General features: G+C 40.2%; 1 protein-coding gene across 1 annotated transcript in view; it reads left to right on the top strand.

Moving 5' to 3' along the window:
* POU6F2 (POU class 6 homeobox 2) overlaps positions 1-27,688 on the top strand; it is a 318,362-nt gene that overhangs the window by 206,284 nt on the left and 84,390 nt on the right. The window contains exon 5 of the mRNA XM_076332289.1: positions 14,251-14,582. Coding sequence (XP_076188404.1) covers positions 14,251-14,582 — 332 coding nt within the window. The remainder of the gene's footprint in view (positions 1-14,250; positions 14,583-27,688) is intronic.

Raw genomic sequence — 27,688 nt, 5'->3', positions numbered from 1 at the left:
GGAGGACCCCTGTAGAGCTGGTCTTTCCAGGTAGTCTTTAGACAAACCTGAGTCCAAAAATTGCCTTTTTTGGAAGATTGTGGGAGAGAGGGAAAGCAAAGAGTGGTGGTGTGGTCACGTGATGCTGGACCTGGCTCTGTCTCAAGGATGGAGATGAAAGCATAGCTTGCCCCATGCTCCCTGGCGCTTGGGTGGAAAATCAAAGGGAAGCATATTAATTTCAGCTTCATTGAAAACAGACAGTAGAAAAAACATCCATAGTTGGCAAATGGAAAAGTTTTAAATTGATGATGGAAGAAACATTCATTTCCAAGCTTCTGAGCGAGCTATTAAAATCAACAGAGTAAAGACAAAATACCTGGCACTGAAAATGAAAGGAATAGTTTTTTGCATCTACTTAGTTAAAACTTGGCAAAACAAATCTAAAGTAGTGGTTTCAGATTTCCATGTGCACTAACTGTGCCAACTTTTGTTCTCAGGGTTGCCATGATAGATAGTTCATCCCACTTGAGAAACATTTTTTCCTCTAACTTTTTAAAGAAGTCAATTTAAGCAAAAAGCTAGATCTTGTATCAGCACTGACATGTGTTTCTCTATTTTGTTCTGTTGAATGGTCTAGGCTTTTAATTTAAATACATTATTTTGGAACAAGCTCATCTCCATTTAATTGACATTGGAGTTACTGTAGTAAATCTAGTAATGGTGTTTGCCCAGTATTTATGTAGTATTTTTCACCTACGTCTCTCTAGGCTTCCTCAGGAGGATGAGAAATCCACTAATTTCACAAGTAAGGAAATCTGTGAACAGTAAATTCTCTCTCCTTGCCCCCCGCCTCCCAGCCAAACACCATTGCCTATAGTTATACATTAGCAGTCTATTTCACATGATGGCCAATGTTTTCATTATGTTCAAAATTTTCTTAATTCTTTACAGATAAAAGTGACCTTTTGCATTATTTTATGAAAAGGTTATATATAACAGAAGAAAAATTTAAGAGAAAATTATAATTGTTCTATGGAAACGTCACACAATCTAGTTACATCACTGCCAGTATATTTCTATAGGACTAATAAAATATACCTATTAGGATACATTCTCTTTTGAATTTGCTGTATTTTTAGAGCAAGTTCTGCAGGATTCTATTACAATTCTCAAAAGGATAACATTAACAGCAGGTGTATTTAATATTTGTAACAGCCTTAGTGTATTGGTTAACACTTCTTTTTTTTTTTGCATTAACACATTGTTGAATTTTTTTAAAGGACTGAGGAACCTGAAGGTGACAAACAATGAGAAGAATGTTTTGTAGCATCATTCAGGTTTGGTATAGCTAAACACATGCAGCTGATGAGACCTAAACCCTTATTTAAAATGATATTTCATTATCCTGAATATTAAAAAAATTAAGGGAATGTTGCCTTAGGGAAGGCAAAGACTAGCTTCCTGTGAGTTTTTTTGAGAACTACTGGTTAGCAAGAAAATTCTGCTGATTATCTGGTCTGGAAAAACAAGTATTTCTACTGATAAGGGCAGTAAGGTACTAGTTACTGCATCAAAAGGGCAACAACATTCTGTTCTGACTGAATATGTTCACAGAAATAGTGAATGATTTTTCAGTAGATTTTTGGCCAATTATAAATTCATCCTTTGGATTTTATTCGCTTTCTATAACTGGGGACTTCTGCTCCATGTAAGTACATAAATTATTTAAGTGGAAGTTCATATATTAATTGCTGTGTATCCCTTTCAAATTAAAAACAATTAACCTTGAAGAAGCAGCTTAAGCATGGAGGTTCTTGATGTGCTTTTGAAAGCTATGAAGTGGATAGTGCATTTACTGGGCAGAGCAATGCAGCTGCTTTTCTGGACTCCCCACCCCTTCTGTTCAGCTGTGGATGGAGCTTCAGCCTAACACAGAAGTGTGACTGACTTCACAGTCCGTGAATGAGGAGTGCCTATAAAATCTTCTCCCTAAGTCTCCCACCCAAATTTTCTACTGATGAGCAGTTTTTCTACGTGAATAACCAGGTTGTTTACTTCAACAGTGAGCAGGAAGTTTAGGTAGGTGGAAGCACATGAGTACTCAAAGAGCAGCTAATTCACTGTTGCTGTGCAAAGCACAGCTGAGCCTATAGGATTAGCACCTGAAGCAGCAACATGTTTGGCCAATGAGCTATAGGGACAGGAGAGAAATCTCATATTCAGCCTCCCTCATTTTACTGAAAATTAAAAATGAGCAGTCTGTCCATCTACAGCAGATGACCAGCTGCAGAGTCCAGAACCACTGCTCACCTACTGTTTAACTTTGTTTTTAATCTCTCTGCAAGTAAAATAAGCAAACTAGAAAGAGGGATATAGGCAGATTGCCTTCAGCTGACCTCTAGTTAGCTTAAAGCTTACAAAAATAAAACAGCTACTAATACTGTGGTATGTTTTGAAACACACACAACTAAATACAGCTGTTCTTATCTATGCACAGCAAATAATAAAAATCATGGAAGATTCTTAAAGACAGCAAAATAGAGCTACTGTGAGTCAACAGCAGGCAAACATAATGTACCTTGCTAGTGGTACATACGTTCAGGAATGGCTTGTGGTGTGACAGATTACCAAATTAGAGTTCGCTTCCCAGATCTACAATTTCTCATGTGGAGAGTTGCACAGTCTCTCTGCATTGATCCCTTATCTGAAGAAAGAACACCTCCATCTTCTGCTCACATATTGAGGTTACTGCACCTAGCACAGCACCCCCTCACCAACCCAGTGACCTATGCTCAAGATTGCTCCTGTACCACAGCTATTAAGCAATATCTTCTGTCACTTAAAGAAAGTTTTTTAGTCCATTTTTATTCTTCAATGACTGATGAATGCTGTATTCAACATGGTACTGCGAGTATGTCCCAGCTGTTGAGGAATGGCCTTCAGTCCCTGGGAGCTGCATAGGGACTGAAAGCCCTTGCAAGATCAGGCCACATGTTTTGTTTTGTTCTTTTCCCCATCTTTTTCACCCTGTTGCTACCATTTTTAATTTTTCATGGCTTGGTAAAAACAGGAGAAGTTCAAGGTTATATTGAGGATAACAGGGCCCATTGTTAGAATCACAGAATCATAGAATCATTTCGGTTGGAAAAGACTTTTAAGATCATCAAGTCCAGCCTTAAACCTAACACTGCCAAGTCCACCACTAAACCATGTCCCTAAGCACCACATCAACACGTCTTTTAAATACCTCCAGGGATGGGGACTCAACCACTTCCCTGGGCAGCCTGTTCCAATGCTTGATAATCCTTTTGGTGAAGAAATTTTTCCTAATATCCAATCTAAACCTCCCCTGGGACAACTTGAGGCCATTTCCTCTCATCCTATCGCTAGTTACTTGGGAGAAGAGACCGACACCCACCTCGCTACAACCTCCTTTCAGGTAGTTGTAGAGAGCGATGAGGTCTCCCCTCAGCCTCCTCTTCTCCAGACTAAACAACCCCAGTTCCCTTAGTTGCTCCTCATAAGACTTGTTCTCTAAGACCCTTCACCAGCTTTGTTGATCTTCTTTGGATGCGCTCCAGCACCTCGATGTCCTTCTTGTAGTGAGGGGCCCAAAACTGAATATTCGAGGTGTGGCCTCACCAGTGCCAAGTACAGGGGGCTGATCACTCCCCTAGTCCTGCTGGCCACACTATTTCTGGTACAAGCCAGGATGCTATACCTGGGCATGCTGCCGGCTCATATTCAGCTGGCTGTTGACCAGTACCCCCAGGTCTTTTTCTGACAGGCAGCTTTCCAGCCACTCTTCCCCAAGCCTGTAGCGTTGCATGGGGTTGTTGTGACCCAAGTGCAGGACCCAGCACTTGGCCTTGTTGAACCCCATACAATTGCCGTTGGCCCATCGATCCAGCCTATCCAGGTCCCTCTGCAGAGCCTTCCTACCCTCAAGCAGATCAACACTCCCGCCCAAGTTGGTGTCATCTGCAAACTTGCTGAGGGTGCACTTGATCCCCTCGTCCAGACCACTGATAGATATTAAACAGAACTGGCCCCAATACTGAGCCCTGGGGAACACCACTTGTGACCGGCCGCCAACTGGATGTAACTCCATTCACCACAGCTCTCTGGGCCCGGCCGTCCAGCCAGTTTTTTACCCAATGAAGAGTACACCCGTCCAAGACATGAGCAGCCAGTTTCTCCAGGAGAATGCTGTGGGAAATGGTGTCAAAGTCTTCACTAAAGTCCAGGTAGACCACATCCACAGCCTTTCCCTCGTCCATTAAGCAGGTCACCTTGTCATAGAAGGAGATCATGTCAGTTAAGCAGGACCTGCCTTTCATAAACTCATGTTGACTGGGCCTGATCACCTGGTTGTCCTGTATGTGCCACATGATGGCACTCAAGATGATCTGCTCCATAACCTCCCCGGCACCGAGGTCAGGCTGACAGGCCTGTAGTTCCCTGGATCCTCCTTCCAGCCTTTCTTGCAGATGGGCATCACATTTGCTAACCTCCAGTCAACTGGCACCTCCCCTGTTAGCCAGGACTGCTGGTAAATGAAGTGGCTTGATGAGTACTTCCGCAAGCTCCCTCAGTACCCTTGGGTGGATCCCATCTGGCCCCATAGACTTGTGTGTGTCTAAGTGGTGTAGCAGGTCACTAACCATTTCCCCTTGGATTATGGGGGCTTCATTCTGGTCCCCATCCCTGTCTTCCAGCTGATGGGGGCTGGGTGCCTGGAGAACAACTGGTCTTGCTATTAAAGACCGAGGCAAAGAAGGCATTAAGTACCTCAGCCTTTTCCTCATCCTTTGTCACTATGTTTCCCCCCCCGCATCCAATAAAGGATGGAGATTCTCTTTAGCCCTCCTTTTGTTGCTAATGTATTTATAGAAACTTTTTTTTTTGTCTTTTACAGCAGTAGCCAGATTAAGTTCTAGCTGGGCTTTGGCCCTTCTAATTTTCTCCCTGCATAACCTCACGACATCTTTGTAGTCCTCCTGAGTTGCCTGCCCCTTCTTCCAAAGATCATAAACTCTCTGTTCAGCCACGCTGGTCTTCTTGTTAACAAGGTTGAAGCCTAAGTCATTGCTCCAGCAGAGCATTTGTGTGCACGGGCTTGCAGCAAGGTAGAACTGCCACTTTTGCACCTGGTTCTCATACTTGCTGTTGTAGTTTTATTGATTGTAAAGGAAAGGACTGGGCTGGGCTGCATTTTTTTCCTTTCTCCTTACAGCATACATATTTTCTGAGTCATTCCATGGCCTGTTTTCAGTGCTGTTCCGGTAACTTCTCTAGCTGGAATTTGGACACTGGGAACAGAACTTGCAGCTGCTTGAATCTTGGAGTTCTTAACAGAAAACAGAGTTGTCTCAGGTCTACCAGCTTTCAGAATAGACTGGAAGTGGAAAATGATAGAAACACGGATATAATGAGAGTCTGAGAGATGAAAGCAACCAGTCATACCGAGTCACCTGGTGGGCATGGTACCCTCTGCTACTTCCCTTGGTTGAGGCTGGGGGAAAGTGACATTGTCCTTTGTCATTCTCAGGACACTTCCACAAGCTCAGCATCAAGGCCAACCTTTTAAACCACAAACACTTTGATCCACTATTCAATTGTATTGTTTAAAAAAACCCCAAACACACACATGCACAAAAAACCCAGTACATTTCACTTACAGTAACTTCACTTTTAGTTAGGGAAACATGACTCACTTCAAAGACTCTTTGAAGAGACTTCTAATAATTTCTGATCTTCAAAGAACCATTGCTGAAGCTATACCTGGATAAATATTTCTTTGTCGGAAGAGCCATTTGCCATAAACAATTATAGAAGATGCAACTGCAGATCTATTATCTGAAAGAATGCAAAATCACCCTTTGAAGCCATCAGGCAGTTCAGCCAGTTCCTCTTGACAAGACTTTGCTCCAAAGTCTCACATAGCCACCTTGCCAGCAGAAATGGCAGGGCACCCGGTGGACTGGGGACCCGTGGCTCTCTGAACTGCAGGACAGGATTCTGCGCAACCTCTTCCAAAGCTTCTGGGGCCGTATGTCATTGCGCTGCTTTTTCTACAAGCATTGGTAGTTCGAGGCATGTCAAACACAGTCTGCATAAGTGCCATGGAAATTATGGTTCCCATCAATATTAGAGCATTTGAAAGAGACAAGGGGGAAAAAAATAAGCTGCAGTTCCTGTTATTAAAGATTGTGTGTGTAGAGAGTGCCCAGCCTTTGTCTGATGTCCATTATGAGTCATGGTCATTCTTCTCTGAGTCAGCAGACTGTTGTTTCAAACTTAATTTCTTTGTGTCATTCATCTGTTCCCTGTCACATCCCTTCGGCTGTGAAATCTTATATTGGGCTCTGTTGGCCTTCAGATGATCATTTTTTCTCTGTCAATTAATTTCTTTCAAAGGAGTCCTGTGGATTTTTTCCCAAGAAATGGGAGGTTATCTTAGATTCTGGTCCATAGGAACGTTCTTGTGGGCTCAATATGGTCTGGAAATCCAATCTGTAGGAAGACCATGCCACTCAGTTTGATTTTCCATTCCAACACAATTCTGTTCTTGGACAATCTGGGACCAATCCTGCTCTCTGTAACTAGAAAACTGCTTTTATCTGGCATACGGACTTGATGTTAAGACTCCTGCCCCCTGATCTCTGAGAGAGTAATGTTTTCGCAGAAAAAAAAGAAAAAAAAACCCAGGCTGGTAAAGTTAGGAGTTTACCAGATCTAGATATCGCTTGCTTGACACCCAGCCTTTGGCATTCAAACACTTACATTGCCCTCAGACTATGTTATGGTGGGTTTTTAATTGCCTGTCTTTGCATGAGTCCCAAGATGACTCCCTGATTGATCCCCTGTGTCTTGACGATACCCTGACTCCAGTTAATGTTTCAGCCATCTGTACAATATGAGGCCTAAGGTCCCATTTGAGCTGAGGAAGCAAATGGCTTATTAAAGTCTAATTTCTCCAGCTTGTTCTTGCCTTTGGGCATTTTAAATAGGTTAATGCAATTTTTACAATACACTCAGGGAACTTTACTCACAGAGTGTTGTCATAAACTAGAGGAAAATAGCCCCTAGATTATCTCAGAATGGGAATTATTCCAAATATACTTGCCCTGATACTTAGTCAAGCTCCCTACCTAGAATAACAACTTTTCCTTCTTTTTTTTTTTCTTTAAGATTTTAGTGGATTATTGTACATTTTAAGGTTTAGTAAGGAAAAAAAATGTCACATTTATTTAATGCAGTGGATCGTTTTTCAGGGAAGTTCCAGTATTCATCGAAATGTGGAGACACCACAGGCACCATATAAATTATGACGGTTTTCTTCTTAATACTTCCTTTTTATTGCCTATATTCTTTAAAGTGAATTTAGTGCTCATGAAAGATGCTGGATATGACCACAGTAGAAAGTGAAGCCCTCTGTTTATCTGCAGAATTGGTACAGAGGAACATGGGCAATGCAAGTTTTTCCCCATAACCCCATCTGTGTTCTGCAGCTGTAACCTGGAGAGATCACCTTTAGGAAGGAGAAGATGACTTGGTCTCCTTACCCTTTCTATCCTTAGCCTCTCTGCTGAAAGTGCAAATAAAGATGTCAATTGATGCCATCCAAGGCCATACTCTTTATGATCTTCCTAATGGGTATTGGGAGACCATCAATTCATTACCTTGACTGTGTGGCACACTCCCTCCAGCGCAGGCTCTCTGTGAGCATCTGTGTGTGAATACATCTTCTATACATCTAATACATCTTCTATAAGGTAGAAAAAACTCAAAAGCACCATTAAAGTGCAATGACTTTTGTTCCCTGTATTGACCTAGACTGGATTTGAACCAGTGATTTAGAAATAATATGCTCTGTATCCCATTACTAATCTCTTCAGCCACAAGTCGAACCCTTCCTTTTTTTTCCACAAAGAGGATGCTAACACATTTAAAACAACTCACATTTTGCTCTTAAAAAGAAAATTCAAGCATATGCAAAAACACATTGGGTATTTGGCTAACCTATCCCTCATTACCCAGGAGGGAGAGAGTGTAAACACAGGCTTGCATGAGACTGTTCAGCGTGTGCATTCAATCTTTAGAAATCTGTTTCAAAGAAAAGAAAGGTATATACCTCATTAGAAGAGAAACAACAGGGTGGAAAAAAAGAGCAGGCCATGTCAGTTCAAAAGCAAGCCCAGATGCTTAAGTTAGTTACACTTTTCAGTTTAAGCAATGCAAATCCATTCTCTATTACTGGGGAAGTGGAAAAAGGCATTAGGCCCTTGAAATGGCAAGAGCCAAATTCTGTGCTCAGTCAAATAGGAAAAGGTTTATTGTATGGTTTTCTCCTTTTTAGTCTATTGTACATTGTATCAAGGCACTGAAGAACATCTATGCAATTATGTAAATCGGAGGCTAGAGGACAGAGCAGCACAATAGTTTGTAGGCTAAAATTGTGTCTTATTCCTCCTACCCCTTCTTCCTCTTTACACAGAAACAAACATGCACAAAACATTAATAAAATAAAATAAATCAGACTTTATGTGAATCTTATCCACGAGAGCAGATTCTAGATACAAATTGAATCCCTGAACATTAATTTGATCTTCTGCCAAGCACTGTAGAGGTCTTAAGAATCGTGAGTTTATATTGTGAATGAGAGGTGAAAAAAGAGTTACAATTTTTACACTGTTTTTATTATATAATCATTTTTGGGCTTACATATGTTCCTTGCTTTTTGGAGAAATGTGATTAAACTTTCAAATGTATACTTTTATTTAAAATATAACTAGAGCTATTCCCATACTTATGCAATAATGTTAGCAGGCAGTTGATACTACTTTCAGTGAATACAACCCGGATTGGGATTTGAAGACAGAGCCTTTTCAGTTTTCCTGCTGAGAAAATGATTCACTCATTCTCCCTCTCATGGATCAGACTGCTGCTTTCAAGCATGGTTGCATCAGAGGTGAATGTTTCCCATTGCACCACTCTACTTGACAGAGGGGCATTTTAGTTTCATTTCAGTTTCCTGTGTAGGTAAGCAGCAGAGGAACAGAAGACATAAGGAAAACATGAAAAGACAACATTTTATGTAAATCTTGTAAATGTATAGCAGCATTGTGCCTAAGGTATTCCCCAAAGGAAGTCGAGAGTGTGTTCCTTAGATCATAACTTTCTCTAAGTCCTTAAAGTAGTCTGAGATCTGTGACAAGTATAGAAGTAGGTGACCTGGGAGATGAGAAAGTTTGCTTTCGCTGCCTCTTGACCATCCATTTGCACCACTTAACTCCACATCTCTTTTTCTAATGTAAATTATTTGAAACTGTGGCTAAGCATAATCTGCTTAAAGTAGGATCATAAAACATGGGGCAATCCCTTGAGAAGTCTGCCATGGCACTGCAGCAACTAAGAAATTATAGTTAAAACTTAAGTTTGAAAACCCCTTATGCCGTTGTTTCCTTGTAGGTATAAGTTCTTCTTACCAGCTTCTTGGATACCTGGTGTATATTCAACACGTATTTTTGTTGAGGAAAGTTGAAATGTCACTCAGAGTTTGTGGATTTTCCTCACAGTTTTTCATAGCTTGCATGCATTTTTTAGTTAATTATCTCCCTTTTAAAGTTATGTACTTTATGTTGTCTTTTTTAACCACAGAAGGAACTTTTTTGCAATTTTTTGCAAGCTTTTTTAATTCTTTAATGCAATTCTGAAAGAAAGTAGGCACTTCTCACTTAAATATTTCAAGTTTTACCCAGCTGTTAGCCAGTAAGTCATAAAAAGATTCCTGTGAGGTAGGCAGTGCGTGTTATCTTTTATACATGCAGACATAGCGCTGTGGTACCACCTGAAATTCCATCAGGCTCCAAGCTCTGCAGAAAGTGACAAATGCTAGACAGGTATACGATTTATAATGGATGAGGTATGCAAGCAAGCTCTGGGAGTTGGATTGGATTTGATTACAAACAATAATATGACACAACCCCTGCTGTGGATAGTACACACATTGTGAGAGGCAGTGCAATCAGGCAGCGTGAACACCGGTCTGCAGGCATGATCCGGAGCCCTATATCCACCTTTGCAGTACACCTACTGTGTGGTTTTGGGAAAGCCTTGTCTGATCTAACAGTCCTTCTTCCAATTCCCTGTCTGTTTGTTTAGCAACAGCATGTTAAACAATCATACCTCACTAAGCCACTTCAATGCAATTTATAGCTCAGCATGATAGTAGGCTTCGGAGAGGCATTTTAAAGGAATTATATGAAAAGACAAGAAGTTATCTGAATAATTTTGTGCAGTTGCTGGCAATGAACTTGGAAACTTTTCCATGAAGTAACTTTTCTTCATCAACAAAATTTTCTGCGAGGGACCACCTTCCACCCCAGCAAGAATGAGTGCACTTCCAGTACAAAAGCGAATGGTAGAGATATTGATATTCCTGCATCGGCCAACATTCAAGTTTTGAGCAGTACTGAACACAAAGCTTTTCGACTCCTAGATGGGGAATAAAAAAAATCTCCATATCAAGCCATCATCTGAGAGTGCTGGGCATGCCCACAGAATTTACAAACTTGATGTTTTCCAAGTCAACTTCAGACCCCTCTTCATTTATCAGACAAGTCAGGTTGCCTGAGTGATTGCACCTCCTCACATTGTCAATGCACAGAAGTATGTTGGTGATGGCCATTCAACATCAGTTACATTAGCAGCTCAGTCAGACCTGAACCTGCAAAATTTTAGGTTAAAAAAAAAGCTCTTGAGGCATTTTTTCCCCTTTTTCTTCCCTCTGGATTCTGTCCCTTCTTTTACATATTGCCAGAAGAAGGAATGTGCAAATCAAGATGTCCATTAAACAGAGTATTGGTCTTGTGGAAATTGGAAGTTTAATGAAGATTCAATTTTTAAGAATGTAATTCAACAGCTTATCAAAGGCATGACTCGTTAATGAAACTGAGGCTTACACCATTAGGATGACTGTTCTAGCAAGTAAATCCCAACATGTGCAATCTTTCTTTCTAAAGCAGATGCATACATTTAGTAAAACTGCATTTCAATAAGTGTGGATTTTTGTCCGGTGGTAAACAAACAGATCAATACTGTTTCTGTATATCCGTATCTGTGCTTTAGACTCTGTAAGCCTTTTGCAAGGCTCCTTATATCACTGGCAACATTTCAATGAAAGCATCCTGAAAGAATATCGTATGCTCTGTGGTGAACACTAATACTAATAATTATTAAATATTAGTCTTCTCATTGCTCTGAGCTACATGCAAACACACAAAATAATAGACTTTTAGCAATGTAATGTAACCACCTCTTCATTTGTTTTAGTTTGTCAAGAAACTTCATTTATTTCACAATTTTGGGCTTCTTTCTATTCTCCTCATGTCTTGTATGTCACCATTTTAAGAAGTCCAGGCAGTGATGCCTTTATCTTTAATATTATATCAACAGATATTTTTTGCATACCATAAATTCAATCATAAGATCACTGACAAAAATTTTGCGCTGCCCTGTTTTTGCACTTTTATGTTATCAGAATCACAGTGATCCCTCTGTCCTATGTTACCTCGTGTTATCTCAGATTGATACTTCCAGCATTCTTTTAATTATTGGCCATATTTTCCAAATTCTAGCTGAAAGGCGTACCTCAAGGAGCCAAACGCATTCTGTGCTCCAAAAATGTTTCAGTAGATGGCTTCCCCTCCACCTCGAATGCTTTTGCCTGTCCCCTACTACATGACCCAGTGCCCTACGTACAATGGATGGCATTCTGACAAACCCATTTTTCCAAGCCATGGCCTTTACGAGTGCCCTGTGGGAGCAAAAAGGTTTGGGGTCCACTGCAGTACAAAAAAACGCCACTATATCTAGTTTGCTATAGAGGAAGTTTTGTCTCATCCTGTCGAGTTGTGCACACAGGATATAAAATGACCCCTTGTTCTTCTCTCTGAGCCGTGTGTACTACAAGTTATGTTTCTGTGGGGCGTCATTGCATTCATTTCTACATTGGAGACTGTGGAAGCGGTAAGGGCATGTTGTGTTTGAAGTCTTGGTTCTGTTTATCAATGGTTTGTCCAGACTGCTGAGCTATCACAGGTGAGGAAATGGCCTGCACAAGGCCAAAGAAAATTTAGAGCAGCTATGAGTATAGGAATAGATGACCAACAGCTCTTCCTACCAAGCCTTTTACTTTTCCTTCATATAGCTTTTTCTGGCTTACTCATTCTGCCTCATCTTTCTCCTTTTTCTTTTCTTTTTTCTTTTGCTTATTCCAGTTTATGGCTCATTGCTTTCATAAGAGCTGGTCTAGATTAGTTTTTTCCTCACGGGAATGGGAAGGGTCTTTCCACCTCTGTGTACATATCTACAGCTAGAATTGGTGAATGGTATTACTTGCCATCTGAGGTGTTTCACGCTATGGTTAATATTTGTCTATGCAGTTGCTTTCTTGTATACGCACCTTCTTCATTCTTTGTTCTCATATGCCTTACATTATATTTCCACTTACTACTCTCTTGTCTTTGGGACATTTAGGTACAAGTTTTGATCGTGGAATTGATGGAAGTGTACCCTTACTTCTCCAGGCTGATTTCTTTTGCATGAGATACCATGCATGTTTTTAATCTGACGGTCACTTTGTTTTATGTTGAAACACAAAACTTCCATCAGTAACTTTCCTGATAGAAATATATTGGTGTTACTAGTCCTCCTTCTCAGCATTATTCAAGTTCTTTGTTGAAGTCACATACACATGACTGTAATTCTTGTAAAGGCATATTTGTAGTTTGATTCCCGCCTCTGGTGAAAGAAAATTTAGAGCAGCTATGAGTATAGGAATAGATGACCAACAGCTCTTCCTACCAAGCCTTTTACTTTTCCTTCATACAGTCTTTTCTGGCTTACCCATTCTGCCTCATCTTTCTCCTTTTTCTTTTCTTTTTTCTTTTGCTTATTCCAGTTTATGGCTCATTGCTTTCATAAGTCATACCAAGACCTCAGGTTCATCCCCAGGGCATAGACATCTGGAAAGCTGAAATAGGGATGTCGACATGAAAAGAAAGTGGAGATGACTTGGCTTTATCTGCCAATCCACAAATAACTTGGTGAACAGAGTTTCTGGCCATGAAATCTGAATACCATTTTAGAAATAACAAATTTGATTCACACCTAGTTTACTTTGGCTTCTGCTGATGGAAATTATAATACAGAATGGTGTTGGCAAAGCAGTACAGAGGGCAAAGTAGTGCAATGATCTTGTAAGCCGTTCCTCTTGGGATCTTATAGCCATCTAACGCAAACCCTAAGATGTTGATTAGAGTGGAGAGACAGGTGACTTATTCAGGGCATAACCCCAGAAAGCATCAGGCTCCTGTAATGTTCTGGCTGCTGCTTAAAGCTGTTCTTCCTTAGTGACATCCCTGTGGCACACTTCTTGCCTTCCTGAATTTAATGAATGCCCTAGTCAATTTGAAAGTGTCTCTGGGAGATAAAGTTTGCTCCTCTGTGCAAGCAGGTTGATGTGAGCCACCAGCTTCCAAGCCTCACGTTTGGAGCACATACTAGCAAAACATGACAGACTTTTCCTACCAGGAGTAAGTGAGCAGTGCAAGTGCACAGAATACCTACTCTATTTCACAAGAGGAACTTTATAGCTTTTAGATGTGAATGATAAGAAGCAGTTCTAATTACAGAGACACACACATTTTATTGGGTATTTTTAGTACCTATGCATTGCACAAGAAATTTCACAGCTGAATGTTTTATTTCCTGACACCTGCTGTATAAAGATGTGACAAAGCTCTTTTCAGAGCATCCTTTATTTTACAACTATAGTTTTCTCTTCCTCTCTATAACATCACCAGTTCATGTTATGGGTTCTTGCTATGCTATGTACAGTGACATCCTGTTGGCCTCTTTTCTAGGCAGGCAAAATTCCCATTGGCTTCACTGGTAAACTTGTCTGAGCAAAGACTGCTGGTCAGCTCTGAGGCCTATCCTGTGGGCAGAGCCGTAGCCCTTCTGAAGGTTTGTTTTCATTGCCTCCAGTAAAATCCAACTCTTACCCCAGAACTGCACTGGCTATTAGTGATAGGAACATGTTCATTAATTTCCTGCCACAACCTGAAGTCTGAGGCCAGCTGACCTCAGTGCGCAGTGTGCCCCGCAATGTAACAGAACCAGAATTTAATCCAGAATATCTTTAACACAGTAGGCAATACTGAAACCTACATAACTCCCTTCCTTCTCTTCAATTCACAGCTACCTCATCCCTGAACTCCCAGCTTCAACAGCTTCAGCATCTTCAGCAGCTCCAGCATCAACAGCAGCAGCAGCAGCAAGGTCAGCAGCAGCAACAGCAGCAGCAAAGCCAGCAGCAGCAGCAAGGTCAGCAGACGCAGACTCCACAGCCACCCCAGCAGAACCAGCAGCCACAGCCACAGCCGTCAGCGCCACCACAGCAGAACCAAACACAGTCCCAGAGCCAGAGCCAACTGCCTCCGGCCCCACAGTCCTCCAGCTCCCCTCAGAAACCCAGCCAGTCACCAGGGCATGGCCTTCCATCTCCTCTTACTTCACCAAATCCATTGCAGGTAGGACGCTAAGTACAAATCTCTAGTGGCCTAACAACAGAAAGTGCATACTCTCACACTGCAAGGGGAAATCAAGTGAAGGTTACACCTTCTGACCATACAGGCTAAGAAATTCCACCTTGTATTAGTTAATCCTTACAGACATGCAGCTTAGAACAGCTAAAAGGCCTGATAAGCCAGAAAAGCATAACTAATGATGGTCCTAGTCTGCTCCTTTCTGAAGAGTAAACATCTTTTGCTCTTAAAGTCCACATCATAAACCCCATAGAAAACGATATAATTTCTTCCACAGATTCAGCATGTGACCTTCGCAATGGCGTTTGCCCAGCAGTCACCCTTTATGGTAACTTATGAGGACAGCAAAGTTAGCTGTTCATTAGCAGATGATCCTGACTGTCCCTAAAAGAAATAGAGCTTCTGCTGGTGGACGTGTGCAAGGGATGGATGGGTTATCCTTCCTCTTGAAATCACAGTCCTAACGTTTATCCTGCTAAGAATCAAATACTTCTGTTAAGAGTCTCAGTATAGACTCCAAAGCTAAGAATGCCAGTTAATGCCTTTCCTAGATGCTCACTCCAGTGACACGGATGTTTTTTAATAGACCAACAGCTATGGCACCCACGCTGATGCTGGACTCTGCCCATCTTGGAATTCTGGGGCAGAAGCAGGAGAGCTCTGATCCAATGGTCCTAATTTCTTATACTTGGGTGTTCTCGTACTACATGTATCATGCTATGTTCATGTCCTGCAGGAACAGCTTTGACTGTACCCACAAGTATGATTCTGAATAAACACCAGGGTTGTTTGTGAAGTGAGCAAAGTCTCTTTCACTGGGCAGTGGAACTGCACTTAGCAACCAGCAAAGTCTCTATTCACTTTATTCTCTAAATTTTGAGACCCCACTTTAAAGGTTTTATCCACACTGATGGATTCGGCTCCATTTCCTGCAGAAATTAAACTGCATTAGCTTAATAATTAAAAAATCCTTTTTCAAACAATTAAGGGAATTGGTTTACAAGAAGCTGTGTTTGCCGTGTGGCCAGTTAAACCTGCATTAATCTGAGCTTCAACTAAATTGCATCAAATCTGATTTTTTAATGGTTTAGATAATAGACTTAAAAGTCCACAAGAGAGGTGTCCTTGCTTCCTGAGCTTTTTCTTATAGTAGAGCATAATGTTTCTAGAGCTTCTTCTGTGTATTGTCTTAAGGGCTACTTAGGCACCACTTAGTGCCCAGTCTATCATGCTAGTGAGTGCTTTGGGACTCTTTAGTATGCAGATTATTGACATACAGAGACAGGAATATTTCCAGAGGAGCTTCTGTTACATTTTATTGTCTTGGTGCAGCTGTAATGTATGCACACTGACTGTATACACTATATGTTGCTAAAACTGCCTGCTAAATATTTTGCTTTAAAAGGCATTCAGTTTTCCAAAAAAAGCAAATGCACACATAAATTAGAATTGGGGTAGGGAGGAAGTGGGATTACCTCAGTGAACATACCTCAAGAGGGTTGTACTAACACTGAATCTGAAGTCTTAGCTCTCATATAGCCTCTGGTCCCAATCTAAATCTCAAATGAATCTGAGTACTTCCAGTATCATCTGTGACCTACAGGTACAGGCCAGTAGAAGCACTTTCTACTGTTATCTCTCCAGGGTCACATCTCACTTGCAGAAGTACAATAAAAGTAAGTAAAACCAATAATTCCTTGCATGGGAGGTTCCAATGTCAATGTTTTCATGGAGATACCTCGGCACATCGCTCTCTTTAGCATACTTATCCTCACAAGTACCCTTCTGAGGGCAGTCTGGATGTGGCAGACTCAACAGAAGTAGAAGGAGGGAACCAAGTACTCTGAGGTGGTTTTAGTTCAAACGCTATCCCCTAAACCTTTTAGGAACTGGGATTAGAGTTAATGAAAGACACCAGAGTGAGAGGTCTGGCATTCCCACTGGGCTGAGCTTAGCCAATACCGCTAAGCCAGCTGCGTGACTGGGACGCTTTCAGAACAACAGTCAAGGAATTAGAGGTCATTAGCTGTCAGTTCTGGCTCAGCATTAAAGAGTTACTAATAAATTGGGGGATCAGTATTTTCAATGTTCTTTCTTCTCTGATCCTCGCCATTTAAATAGCCATGAAAACCCAAAGTTTGTTCACAGATACAAATACGCTGTGTGCTGACATCCAGAAGAGGAGCCAGAATTCAGCATAGTACTTCAGGCCTCACCTTAGCGATGTGTGTAGGGCCATTAGTTTGGCCTTCTAGCCATTTCTACAGCATTTCTACAGCAAGCATAATACTTCTCAAGCTTCCCTAAGCAATAATTAAGAACTTGAAACATGCTCTGTCATATTGCTGAGAATGGTGAGACTCTTTAATATGCAAACAAGTGACACTCAGAAATATTTCCAGAGGAACTGCTGTTGCACTTTATATATGGTTGAAGGATGTGTTCGGGTACTTTTCTAAAGCAGAGCAGTGGTAAGATCTCCTCTATGAAATTTGTCTTTCCATTCTAAATCATGCAGAGAAAAGCTGTTTTACCCCTGTACATCTAGTTTGAGGACTGGATCTGAAATTGTTTTCTTCTGCACAAACATAAAAAAAACAAAACAAAGGAGGGAGCACACGTTTGGCAGCAGTTCATATATCCAATTCATAATAGCTGCTTAGAATGTGGATTTTTTTAGTGTCTAATGCTTTAACTTAAAAGTCGACCTAGAACAAAATTCAGAGATCTTATGGCCTCTAAGGTAATGTTCTTTATGAACTAGAATGAAATGGGTTTTGTTTGAAGAATATTAAGGGAATAAAGATCAACTAAGTTAAAGTTTGACAGCTTAAATTTCATTTCTGAATTCTTGATTTTTTCATGTGGGCTTTATCCTCTTACATTATTCAGGATCTGTCTGAAGGATATTAGTTTAGAACAATGCAACCTCAAAAAATTGTCATGGAAAGTCAGTAATTCAGGAGGATGATTGTGTTTGTTTCAAAAAACTCTGAAGGATAACAGCAATTACATCTCAAAATGTACAGATGCTGTCATGTCCTTCAGAAGGCAAATTAAATGAAAGTGACTTGCTTAGGTATACCTGGGTGAGGTACTTTTGCTAGCTGATCAGAAATTGATAATACCGATGCAGTGTACACCAGCTAAAAGTCTCAGAACAATTCTCGTCAGATTGTTCTGTAATACTCTGCTCTAATTTTGTCACTGTTCTTTACTCAGTTCAGTGGGCTGGATTGTAGTTACAAAACTATTATTTTTAGGAGGTCTTTTAATGATTGTGTAGAAAGATGAAAAACCTCACTTTAGGTTCCAGGGCCTGGATTCCGTGCTGACATTAGTGATGATGCTCCAGATTTACACTGGTAAAAGCAAAACACTGTAGAACCAGGGTCATCACTGATTTGCAAAAGACAACAAACTGGGAGAATTTTCCAAAGCAGAGCTGTATTTCAGGAGGTGGTGGGTCAGGTAGATGACAGAAGACTTTCATCCCTTCATTTTAAAATGGTGAAATTCCTCATATAGATAATAGTAGTCTGATTTTTACTTCCATTGTGTCAATTAATTGAGACAAAGGAATCCAGAGGTGAAAGACAACCTAGCTCATGTTGTAAATTGGGGACTTCGAAACCTTTGCTTCTGGGAAAATACACTTCTTCAAATATGCTTTCCTGTGAATGTTTAATGTTATTACCTGGCAAACTCTACGGGTTCTTGAATGGTCAGCATGTTGCAACTTCAAAGCATAGTTAGCACCTCTTACAGAGTTTCCATTCAATTAAATTTCTGGAGCCATAAGATCTTGATTATATGCTGTAGAAAATCAGATGAGCCAAGTACTAAGTAGCCAATTATTCTGCTTGACTACCAGGATCAGGCGCTTTGTATCAGCAACATATATTTAACTGGCTCCAAATGGGGGTTAGCTTCTGGTGCTGACACTCACTGTATGTTTTAGCGGTATGGATAAGATGAACGTACCCACAGCCAGATCTACAAAGGGAGAGCTACACTATAGGAATAGAAGAATTCCCAATGATTTCTACTGCTCTGTTCGTGTGTGAATAGGAACAGACAAAGGAAATCCCCCAGGGATCGCCCCACTGTAAAATTATTCTGACCGTTTTCAGAACTCTTTCCTAAAGCACCTTTTTGTCATAGAAGCCTACCTACAATAACTGGAGCTGACGGAAGGTGATGAGTGAGAAAAAAATAATAATAAAAGGAGGGAAGAAGGGAAGTGAGGAGATGACAACAGCAGAAAAGTCTTCCAAGTAATAGCAAGCTCTAGGATAGCAAAACCAGAACCTCCTTCAGATTAAATTTTCATACTAATCTTAAATAATGTATTTGGAACCTCAACACTTTTATAACAAAGGAGAAAAGAAAAGCAGAAAGGCTGAAACACTCAGCTGTAAATGAGGGAGAATGTGTACACTGATGCCTGAGGCTCCAACAGTCACAAAAACCAGACCGCCCCTTCCCTTCCCCCCCAATCTCATTGACTGGTTAGCTTCTCATTAAGGCAAAATCTACTTTAAAGAAATCTCAGTGTTTACTGACCCTTTGATAAATTTACATATATTTAAGATACAGAAGAAACAATCAAGTCTGTTGGTTTGAGGAAGGCAGCTGGGATAGGTTTGCAAGGACTATAGTCATGGGCTGTCTTTATGGCTGTGTTCACATCCAAGACCTGATGTATTTTTCTCATGCTTACTGAATCCTGAGATCAAGAAAACTTGATCAACGTTATGACAGCAGTAATCCCACTGAGGTTTTTTTTTTGTTTTGCTAAAATTATCTAGTCTTCTTCCTGCATATGATACTCTGCAATGTATGACTGTCTGAATCTGTTCCCAAGTTACTTGGTAATCAGTTTGACAAAGAAATATATTTTACATATGGTGAGCAAATGCAGTGCTTTGAATCCATTTTCCAAAATTTCCTAATTTTGGTATCAATAGGGATTGAGATATTGCACATCACAAGGCAACGGGTGATATAGACATGTACAGCAGACATTTATTCAGGAAGTTTCATGCCCATGACCTGCTTAGACTGAGCCTGTTGAAGTGCTGATCTTAGGTGGATTTCCAGGAGGTACTGGCAAGACCTAGGTCTCAGCTCTAAACTAGTAGCGTGGAAACTCCCCTGCAGTCAGCTAAATTGAGTTGAGCTTGGTGAACTGTTGAGAATATTTTGCATATTCCATCCCCTGCTTATTTTAAACAGGTCCAGAAAGATTTAAACATCTTGTTCTACTGACAGTTTTGGATTTCTGAGTATTCTTACAGTATTTTAATGATTTTTTGGGGTTGATAAAGGTGATTTCATGAGTGGAAGAGACAAGTACTTGTGTGAAAATTTCCACTAGCTAGAAAGTCACAGTCATGTTCATGTACCACACACACATGCTTGTTACCCATTGCAAATGCTGTTGTGATTCAGGTCCCCTCCTTTTGGTTTTATGCTCTTTCTTTTGCCACTGCAGTAGTTCTGTGAACCACACAGACATTACTGTTCACAAACTTGAACCTTGCTTGAGAAATTGGTGGCTTTGAGCTTCAGTGCGTCCAGGGCCCCCTTTCTTCTTCTCCTCTCACCTCTCCTGGGCACTTCCATGATCCTCCTCATCCCTTCTGGGTCTGCCACTGACTAGGCCACTCCGATATGGCAACATGGCAGTTTGTCCTAGCTGGACACTCAGGCGTCTCTGCACTGTGCTGTACCATGCTCCCTGGCCCCGGTGCACAGTGCAGAGACATGCAAGCTGGTTTCCTGGCACAGCTAGCTTGTTTGAGGACTGCTATTCTTTGTCTCTACCTGGAGATGCATGGGCATCATTTCCACAGAAAGGCTAGTTTCAGTTATGTCTAAGACTGCATCCATCCACAGGACTGAGTAGGGTTTTAGATCTTCTCAGCTGTCTTCCTTCTTCCAGAAGCTCACTGCTTTTTTGGGTCTTCGAGGCATTGGGACTTCACACTGTAAAGCTGTTGAATACTGCTTTTAAACAAAGCAAAGAGATGTTTAAGGGTTCTCAAAGAGACTTTATAAGCAAGTCTCTTCTTTCCCTGAGGAAACCTTCTCTCAGTTGGAGCGCTGGCTGCCTGGTCCATCCAAATATACTCTGCAGGTGTTGCTATTTTCAGAAGCGCAAGGAGTACTGGTGTCTGACTCACATTTAAAGCAAAGGAAATTAATCTTTGAGCAAAACAACTGGCATTATTAGCACCCAAGGGGCAGAAGCTGAGGCTAATATAGGAAACCATTTGCTAGAGAATCCTCTGAAGGAGAGGAGAGTAGAGCTGTTTGCCCAGCAAGCTCTGGCTTCTGAAATGGGAGCATTTAATAAACTCCCTAAAGCAACTGAAGTATTTAATAAATGAGGAAATAAATAAATAATATCTTCCCAGGACAAATTTAGGAAGGGATCCATATCCCATAAGGTCTTCTATTTCCAAAGCCTCTCTAGGCAGAGAGGAGGACCCTTGGTGATCTTGGGGACAGAAAAAATTGGCGCAGGCCCTCAGATACTCTTTTAAATCCAGTGGATCTGTTTTGCTAGCATTCATTTCTCTTTTCACTCATATTTCCAGAAATTGACGGAGAAGTAGAGAATATCCCAAAGCATTAATTTATTTTCCCCTATTTTTCATACCCCCTCACCTCTTTGTAATAAAGCAAAAAAAAGAAAAAAAACGCAAGTCATCACAGGTTTCTAGTTCTGCAAGAAAAAAAATTATTCTGCTTGGAAGCAAGTGGACCAAGTGAACACAGAGAACCTAGTGGGCTTGTTGAATCTGATTGAGGAGCAATATTCTGGAAGTGGTATAGCCCTGATGTTATACCATTCAAGGCTCCTTGTACAAATAAGCACCTAAAAGAGGTTGCTCAGCTTCTAGGTACTGCCTCAAAAAAAAAAAAAAAAAAAGGGCAAAAAAAAAAAGGCAAGCCACTCCGGACTGTGTTTTAAAGTTTAAAACTAAGCCTTTTTTGGCAGTATTGCTGAGATCTATCAGAGTGTCCACTTGTGGATTCTGTTGGTGGTTTTAGCAGATGCAGTTTAGGGCAGGTGTTTAAAAAAATAATAATACTTTCTCTTTTTTATTGGTAGCCAGAATGTTTTGAGAGAGTGACTAAGCACAGGCCTGGAGATTATGAAATTTGCTTAAGTGTTAATGGGTTGATTGCTGAGTTACAGCCTTCCGTCTTTACTGGAAATTGATTGACTGGTGCCGCAGGTCTTCACACTTGACGCTCGGATTTGACTCGAAAATTCTGCCAAGTCTTTTACTCTGAAATTTATCTTAATTAGATCTGAAAGACCTGCCACAGCAGAATAGTCACACCGATTAAAATGAAAAACAGGAGAAATTACTGATCAAATTAATCATAATGTCGGGTTACAGCTGTAGGTCTGATGTAATTTGCCACTCCAGTGAGTTACATCGGCCCAGGCAGAGGAAAGAGAGCTGGTTTTACGCTGATCCGTAACACCAGGCAGCTTCGGGCAGCCCATCAGGACGTTTATTCCATTCATTCTCTTGGCTTATTCTGACCTTAGTGCTGCAACTAGAAACAAATTAGGCAAAAGAAAAAAAATATCCCTTTATCCAAGGGGTCGCACTGGAAACATGAGCTTTCCAAATCCTTCTTGTTTCATTTTCCCCCTTTCTCCACCAACCTTCTACTTTTGTTTGAAGTAACCAACAATTAATTATGTGGAAACTGGAAAATTAAAAGGTCAGAGGTTACCACCTCAGGCACAAGTCAGAAAATGTGTATTTCTAAGAGCTCCTAGTAGGTTAGGATATGAGGAAATTAGGATCATTTAAGCAAATGGGTATATAGTAACACATGAGAAGGCATGTCCTAGCAGGTAGGAAATCAACAATCAGATTTGATAACTTATAGATGTGATGGTCCTAAGATTTGTTTTTAAATTATGTACTTGTAATATACTACGTTCTACTATAACTTTTTTTTTTTTAAATGTACAAATTACTGGTTGAATCCATGTTAGAAGGAGGTAGGTTGTGGGTCTTAAGCAGTCCCTCCATAAAACTTTCATCTGGAAGAGAAGTCTTCTGCAAGTTTCCTAGTATTTGTTCCACCAGCAAGGTTTGAAAGATTTTTAGGACAACCTGTCTCGTAGCACTGTTGTATTTTTTGCTGCTGATCCAGGACAAAGTCAAGAAATGAAGATATTTGCCACCAGCTGAGAAAGGAAATGAAGTAAAGGAAAGAGAACAAGAAACTAGATGAGTGCTGAGAGTATCAGAAAAAAAAATTGTCTTACCTTTGAAATACACCCAATTTTTTATTTTGATACTGTAGTAACTTAAACTGATCAGGAATTTTCTAAGTGATTTTTCTTTTCCAACAATGATGTAATTCCACAAAGTTGGTTTCTCCCCTGCCCAAAATTTAATTTTAATTTTCTATTTTAGGCCTGGGAAATGGAAAGAACTGAGGATAGCTTTTGTTTAAAATCAGCTTAAGTTGCATATAAACAATTTATTACATTGAATTGCCTGAAAAATAGTGATTTAACAAAAGAAACCAAAAACATTTTAATTCATGGTGATGATTTGAAGTCTGCTGAAATACTTCATCATTTTCAAATGCAAGTTTTGTTTGCTGAAACATTTCAATATTCCATCTTTTATCTGCATTTGCATCAGAAATTACATCTTAAATCAGGAGAATTTCCTGCACGACAGGAATTTAACTTATTTCTGATAGCTTAGACATAATCAAATATCCTGTGAGGATTCCAGTTGGAGAACCAAGCTAGGTTGTGTTTGTGAAAGAGATTGGAAGGCAAAGCTGAGTTTCCAGAAGAGAAAAACTGATGTATGAAAATAGTACATCATATATTGCTAGGATTATCCTTTTACTAAAGGAACGATGATGGTGCATTTTGGTTCTTAAAGGAGCTAAGATTCTTTAAAGCAGCAATCACTGCTGCAATATCTTTGTATACCTGTTAAGAAATACTTACATGCTTGTAAAAAGCATCAGGGAAGCAGTCAGATCTAAGAGGATCCTAGGCACTTAGCAAAAATACAGATGCTATAAAGAAAGCCTAAAATGTGGGCCCAGTCACAGTACAGAGCAATAGTCTGTAGTAGTGATGGCCAATAAATTGATATCAGAAAATGATTCTGAATGAATGTGATAACAAGTGATATAAAAATTGTTAGTTGCTTATGCTCTTATGATTTTCACCATAGTAACCTTATAATCCCATTTTCAACCTGCTGGATAGCCATACCCAGCTGGAGTGCTGTCTCTTCTTGCTCTCCTCCCAGTTTGGGCAGTGCTGTCCTTGTGGGCTGGTGGCTCCAGCTGGAACAGGACAGGAGGTGGTAGAGGGCTGATCTCCTCTTGACCTTTCCCCAGGGGGTGGGGGACACCTCGCAGAGTGCCAAGCAGAGCTGCCAACATGGGTGCTCCATGGTCTATGGGGCGGGTGGGGGACAGATGATAAGGACTAGGGCTGTACTGGGATCAAGGTCCAGGATTCATCTGAGGGTGCAGCTTCCATCAGTGTAGAATTCCTCAGGGACAAGGCCTGATTTTAGGGAGGAAAAGGAATACGTTGGGAGGAGGAGAGGGGAGAAAACCAAAGTCTTTTGTTATTCATGATGCCTTTATTCCTACTGACCTTTACCACTGGGAGAGAGACACAAAAAACCAGAAGGATTGGCACTGTGAAAGGCTGAAATTGTATCACTGATCACCACTCTGGAATAAGATGCTGTGTGCATTTCCGTCCTACGTCTGCAACTTTTCACTTGATAACGAGACCTAACACTATCCTAGGGAAGTTGGCAGGAGGTTTCTCATAGCTCTCAAATGAGACAGGAGCAAGCTCAATATGCCATTAGGAAGGTTTCCCCCACTTCTCCCTCCCCAACTTTATAGGATTACAGCTTTCTATTTTTTTTAACTGTCTTCTGACTATGAAACATGTTCTCCATGCAATCAAAATGTGTCTGACAGAATTTTCAGTTCATGTAAAACAAATATAAAAATAAACAAAACTTGAGAAAACCAAGCCATTCTAAAAATCCTTCATGTTTTTCCCCATAGACATTCAAAGAGTATGTCTAGGGGGAAATCACCGGTACTTCAAATGTACAAGCAGGTATAGAGATAACATATGTCAGTCCTGTAGACCCAAACTTGGCAGTCCATGCTCTCATGAGTGAAAACTGCAGGGAAAGGAGGGGAGGGGGGGGAGTTCTTTTACCGCCACATACAATCTGCATATTTAGCTCTAATCTCATTATCAAGTTATGCCTTTGCTTACTGAATTCACTTTTTTAAAATAATTTGCATCGGGAAGCAAAGTGCTCTAGTAAATGGCTTTTTGGAGTCAGGAGCACCAGACTGCAGTCCCAGCTCTGTCACTGTCTGGCATGTCACTTTGTCTTTCTGTTCTTTTGTTGATTCTCCCACCATTGTTTGATCTCCTTAGACTTTAAACTTTTACGGTTTTTTGGTACAATGCAATGAGGCCTTGATCTTGCATCGGGCTTCTAGGTACTGCTGTAACACTAATACCATGAAAGCAAGGAATATTCAAAAGAGGAATTGCATAGCCCCAGTCACTTGCTTGCTGAATTCAGAGTAGTATTGCTGTTGACTTCAGAAGACACAGAATTGGTATCCATTTTGTTTTCAAGTATATTGAATATTTTGAAGTTTCTGTCAGCTGCTCAGTGTGCTGTCAAATGCACTAATGAAAGGTTTTCCTAAAGTTAATTTTCCTACTCGTAATACAATAACCAAATTTGCTTTAACACTTGAAAAAATCCATCCATACTAAAGCGAATCAGTTGCTTAATCCTAAAATTAAAGGTTATTGCATGCAAGAGAAAATAATTACATGCTCAAAGTATGGAAAAAAGAAAACTTTTTTAATATGTAGGTATTTGTATAATTAAAGACTAATCAAGCATGAAGGCTGCTGACTAAACCAGAAAATGAGATTGTTGGCAAGCAATATTGTAATGTAAATGCCATTTTTGTTTAAGTACTAAAGAGCTGGAGGAATGATATCCTGAACAGATTAAAAGCAAACAGCATTGATAATAAATATTTATCAGATTTCAAATGCAACACATAGAGATTTTTATATTTTACATGCAAAATATATTGGCATTGAAATATTCAGTCACTTTTCAAAGGTTTGTTCACATCTTCACTTTAACATGTTGAAAAGCAAGCGCTCGCTAGTAAGAGAAACAGCTTTAGAACTCAGTCTTAACCTGTAGCAATGTCAGTAATCTGTAGGCAATGGAAAACAGCTGAGACTTGCTAACATACTTAACTACAAATGTATAAGATCAACTCCTGGGGCTGAAGAGTCAGAATTTCAATGGTCTTTATGTGTGTTTTCTTTTCTTTTTCTTTTTCCCAAAATGTTCCCATTAATTTTTCAAAAAGAGAGAGGAGCGTCTCAAACTTAAATACATGCCATGAAACAAATTCGTAGTAAAGTATTTATGGAGGGCTTATGTATATACAGAAATTATCCCAATGTAACCACCATTTTGTTATAGAGGATTGATTTAGTTAAGGGTTTGTATCTTCTTGGGGCAGTGCTTTTAAATTGGTGTAAAAGTATTGTGCTGGTTAAATATGCTCATCATATACCTTTGTGTTATGTTATTGTAGCCTAGATCTTCTTCAGAAGTGGATATAAAGATATTTGGCTACATCAGGAGTTGAGGAGAATGAGGAAATGCTAGAAATGAAGTACCAAATGTGTTCCCATTCCCATCCATTTTCTTTCCATTACATTGTTCCCAGACTTGGCACTACTCAGCATGCTGAGGTCCAGCAGAAACTGTCTCTTAATCAAGCCTGGTCATGCAATAGTTGAAGCTAATTTAAAATGTCCTTTGACATCTGTGAAAAGAGGCTTAAACCAAATGGATATGATAGTAAGGCGATGAAGGCCTTTGCTTTAGTACGTACACTGTGGGCCATTGCATCCTTTGTGTTCATGTGTGTCTCCTGTTGTTTCCTCATACATTTACTTTTCAGAATAATTTTCATCTCACTTGATTATGACTGAGAGATACAATAGCATGTCACTGACAGAGTTATCGGGGGAAGTGACAATAGGGATTTTTGAATGTAAGGCTGCCTACAACATTATCAAATTTATCCTAGCCTAGTGTAATTATATTCTATTAGCCTTTGGACAAAGGGAGTGTAGACAAGTTAAAATCAAATAATACTGTGCGAAAGTCTAATGCTAGTCTCTTGAATAAGCATTGATCTAATTTTCAGAAGGGTTGAGTCACTCCCATTGATGTGAACTGTAGAAATTATTACTTAGCCCTCGAAGGAGCAAAAATACGGATTTCAACCCCTGGATTTCTTAGAAGAATCCTGCTCATGTCTATAGGTTATATCACAGGAAACTGACAATTTGCAAATGCCAAAATTCAGACCAAGCCAGCCAGGTTCATACAATATCCTGTGTTTATCTGAGTTACTGAGCTCTTAAATGTACAACTTCACAGATAGGCATATTAATATATCATCATTAAGAAACTTCGTAATAAGTACTTTATAAGTCCTCTAAGCAATTCATATTTACACTAGTCTAACGATACTAAGGATTACATTGGGAAAAACACACTAAGGAAAATAGTAGGAAAAGTACAAAACCTTGTGTGTAGACCATCAGTCAGTGGTCCGGCAAGAAGCAAACTAGAAGAGTCAGTAAAGCACATTTAGATCAAAGCTATGCAACTGATGGTCTGTGAGCCAGGTCTGACCCATAGGAATTTTCTATCCAGACCCCAAGTGAGCAAATAAAAGAAAAATAAAAGGCGGTTGAAGGCATATGTGATTTGCCCTGGGATGCGCTGTTGCTTGTGGGTCCCGAGAGCAGACCAATTAGGTAAGAGAGGTGGGCAGGTGAGAAGTCTGCCTTTTGATGTTTGTTTGTTTGTTTGTTTGTTTGTTTGTTTGTTTTTCACACATACTTGAGTGAAGCATAGTAATAAGTTTTAGGTTGTCTGTTAGCAAAAGACCCTAATTCTTTTCTTCTACAG

The sequence above is a fragment of the Aptenodytes patagonicus genome, chromosome 2 (genome assembly GCF_965638725.1).
Source record: "Aptenodytes patagonicus chromosome 2, bAptPat1.pri.cur, whole genome shotgun sequence".
NCBI classification, from domain to species: Eukaryota; Metazoa; Chordata; class Aves; order Sphenisciformes; family Spheniscidae; genus Aptenodytes; species Aptenodytes patagonicus.
The sequence above is the reverse complement of the archived record's forward strand: the minus strand, read 5'-3'. Positions and strand labels throughout refer to the sequence as shown.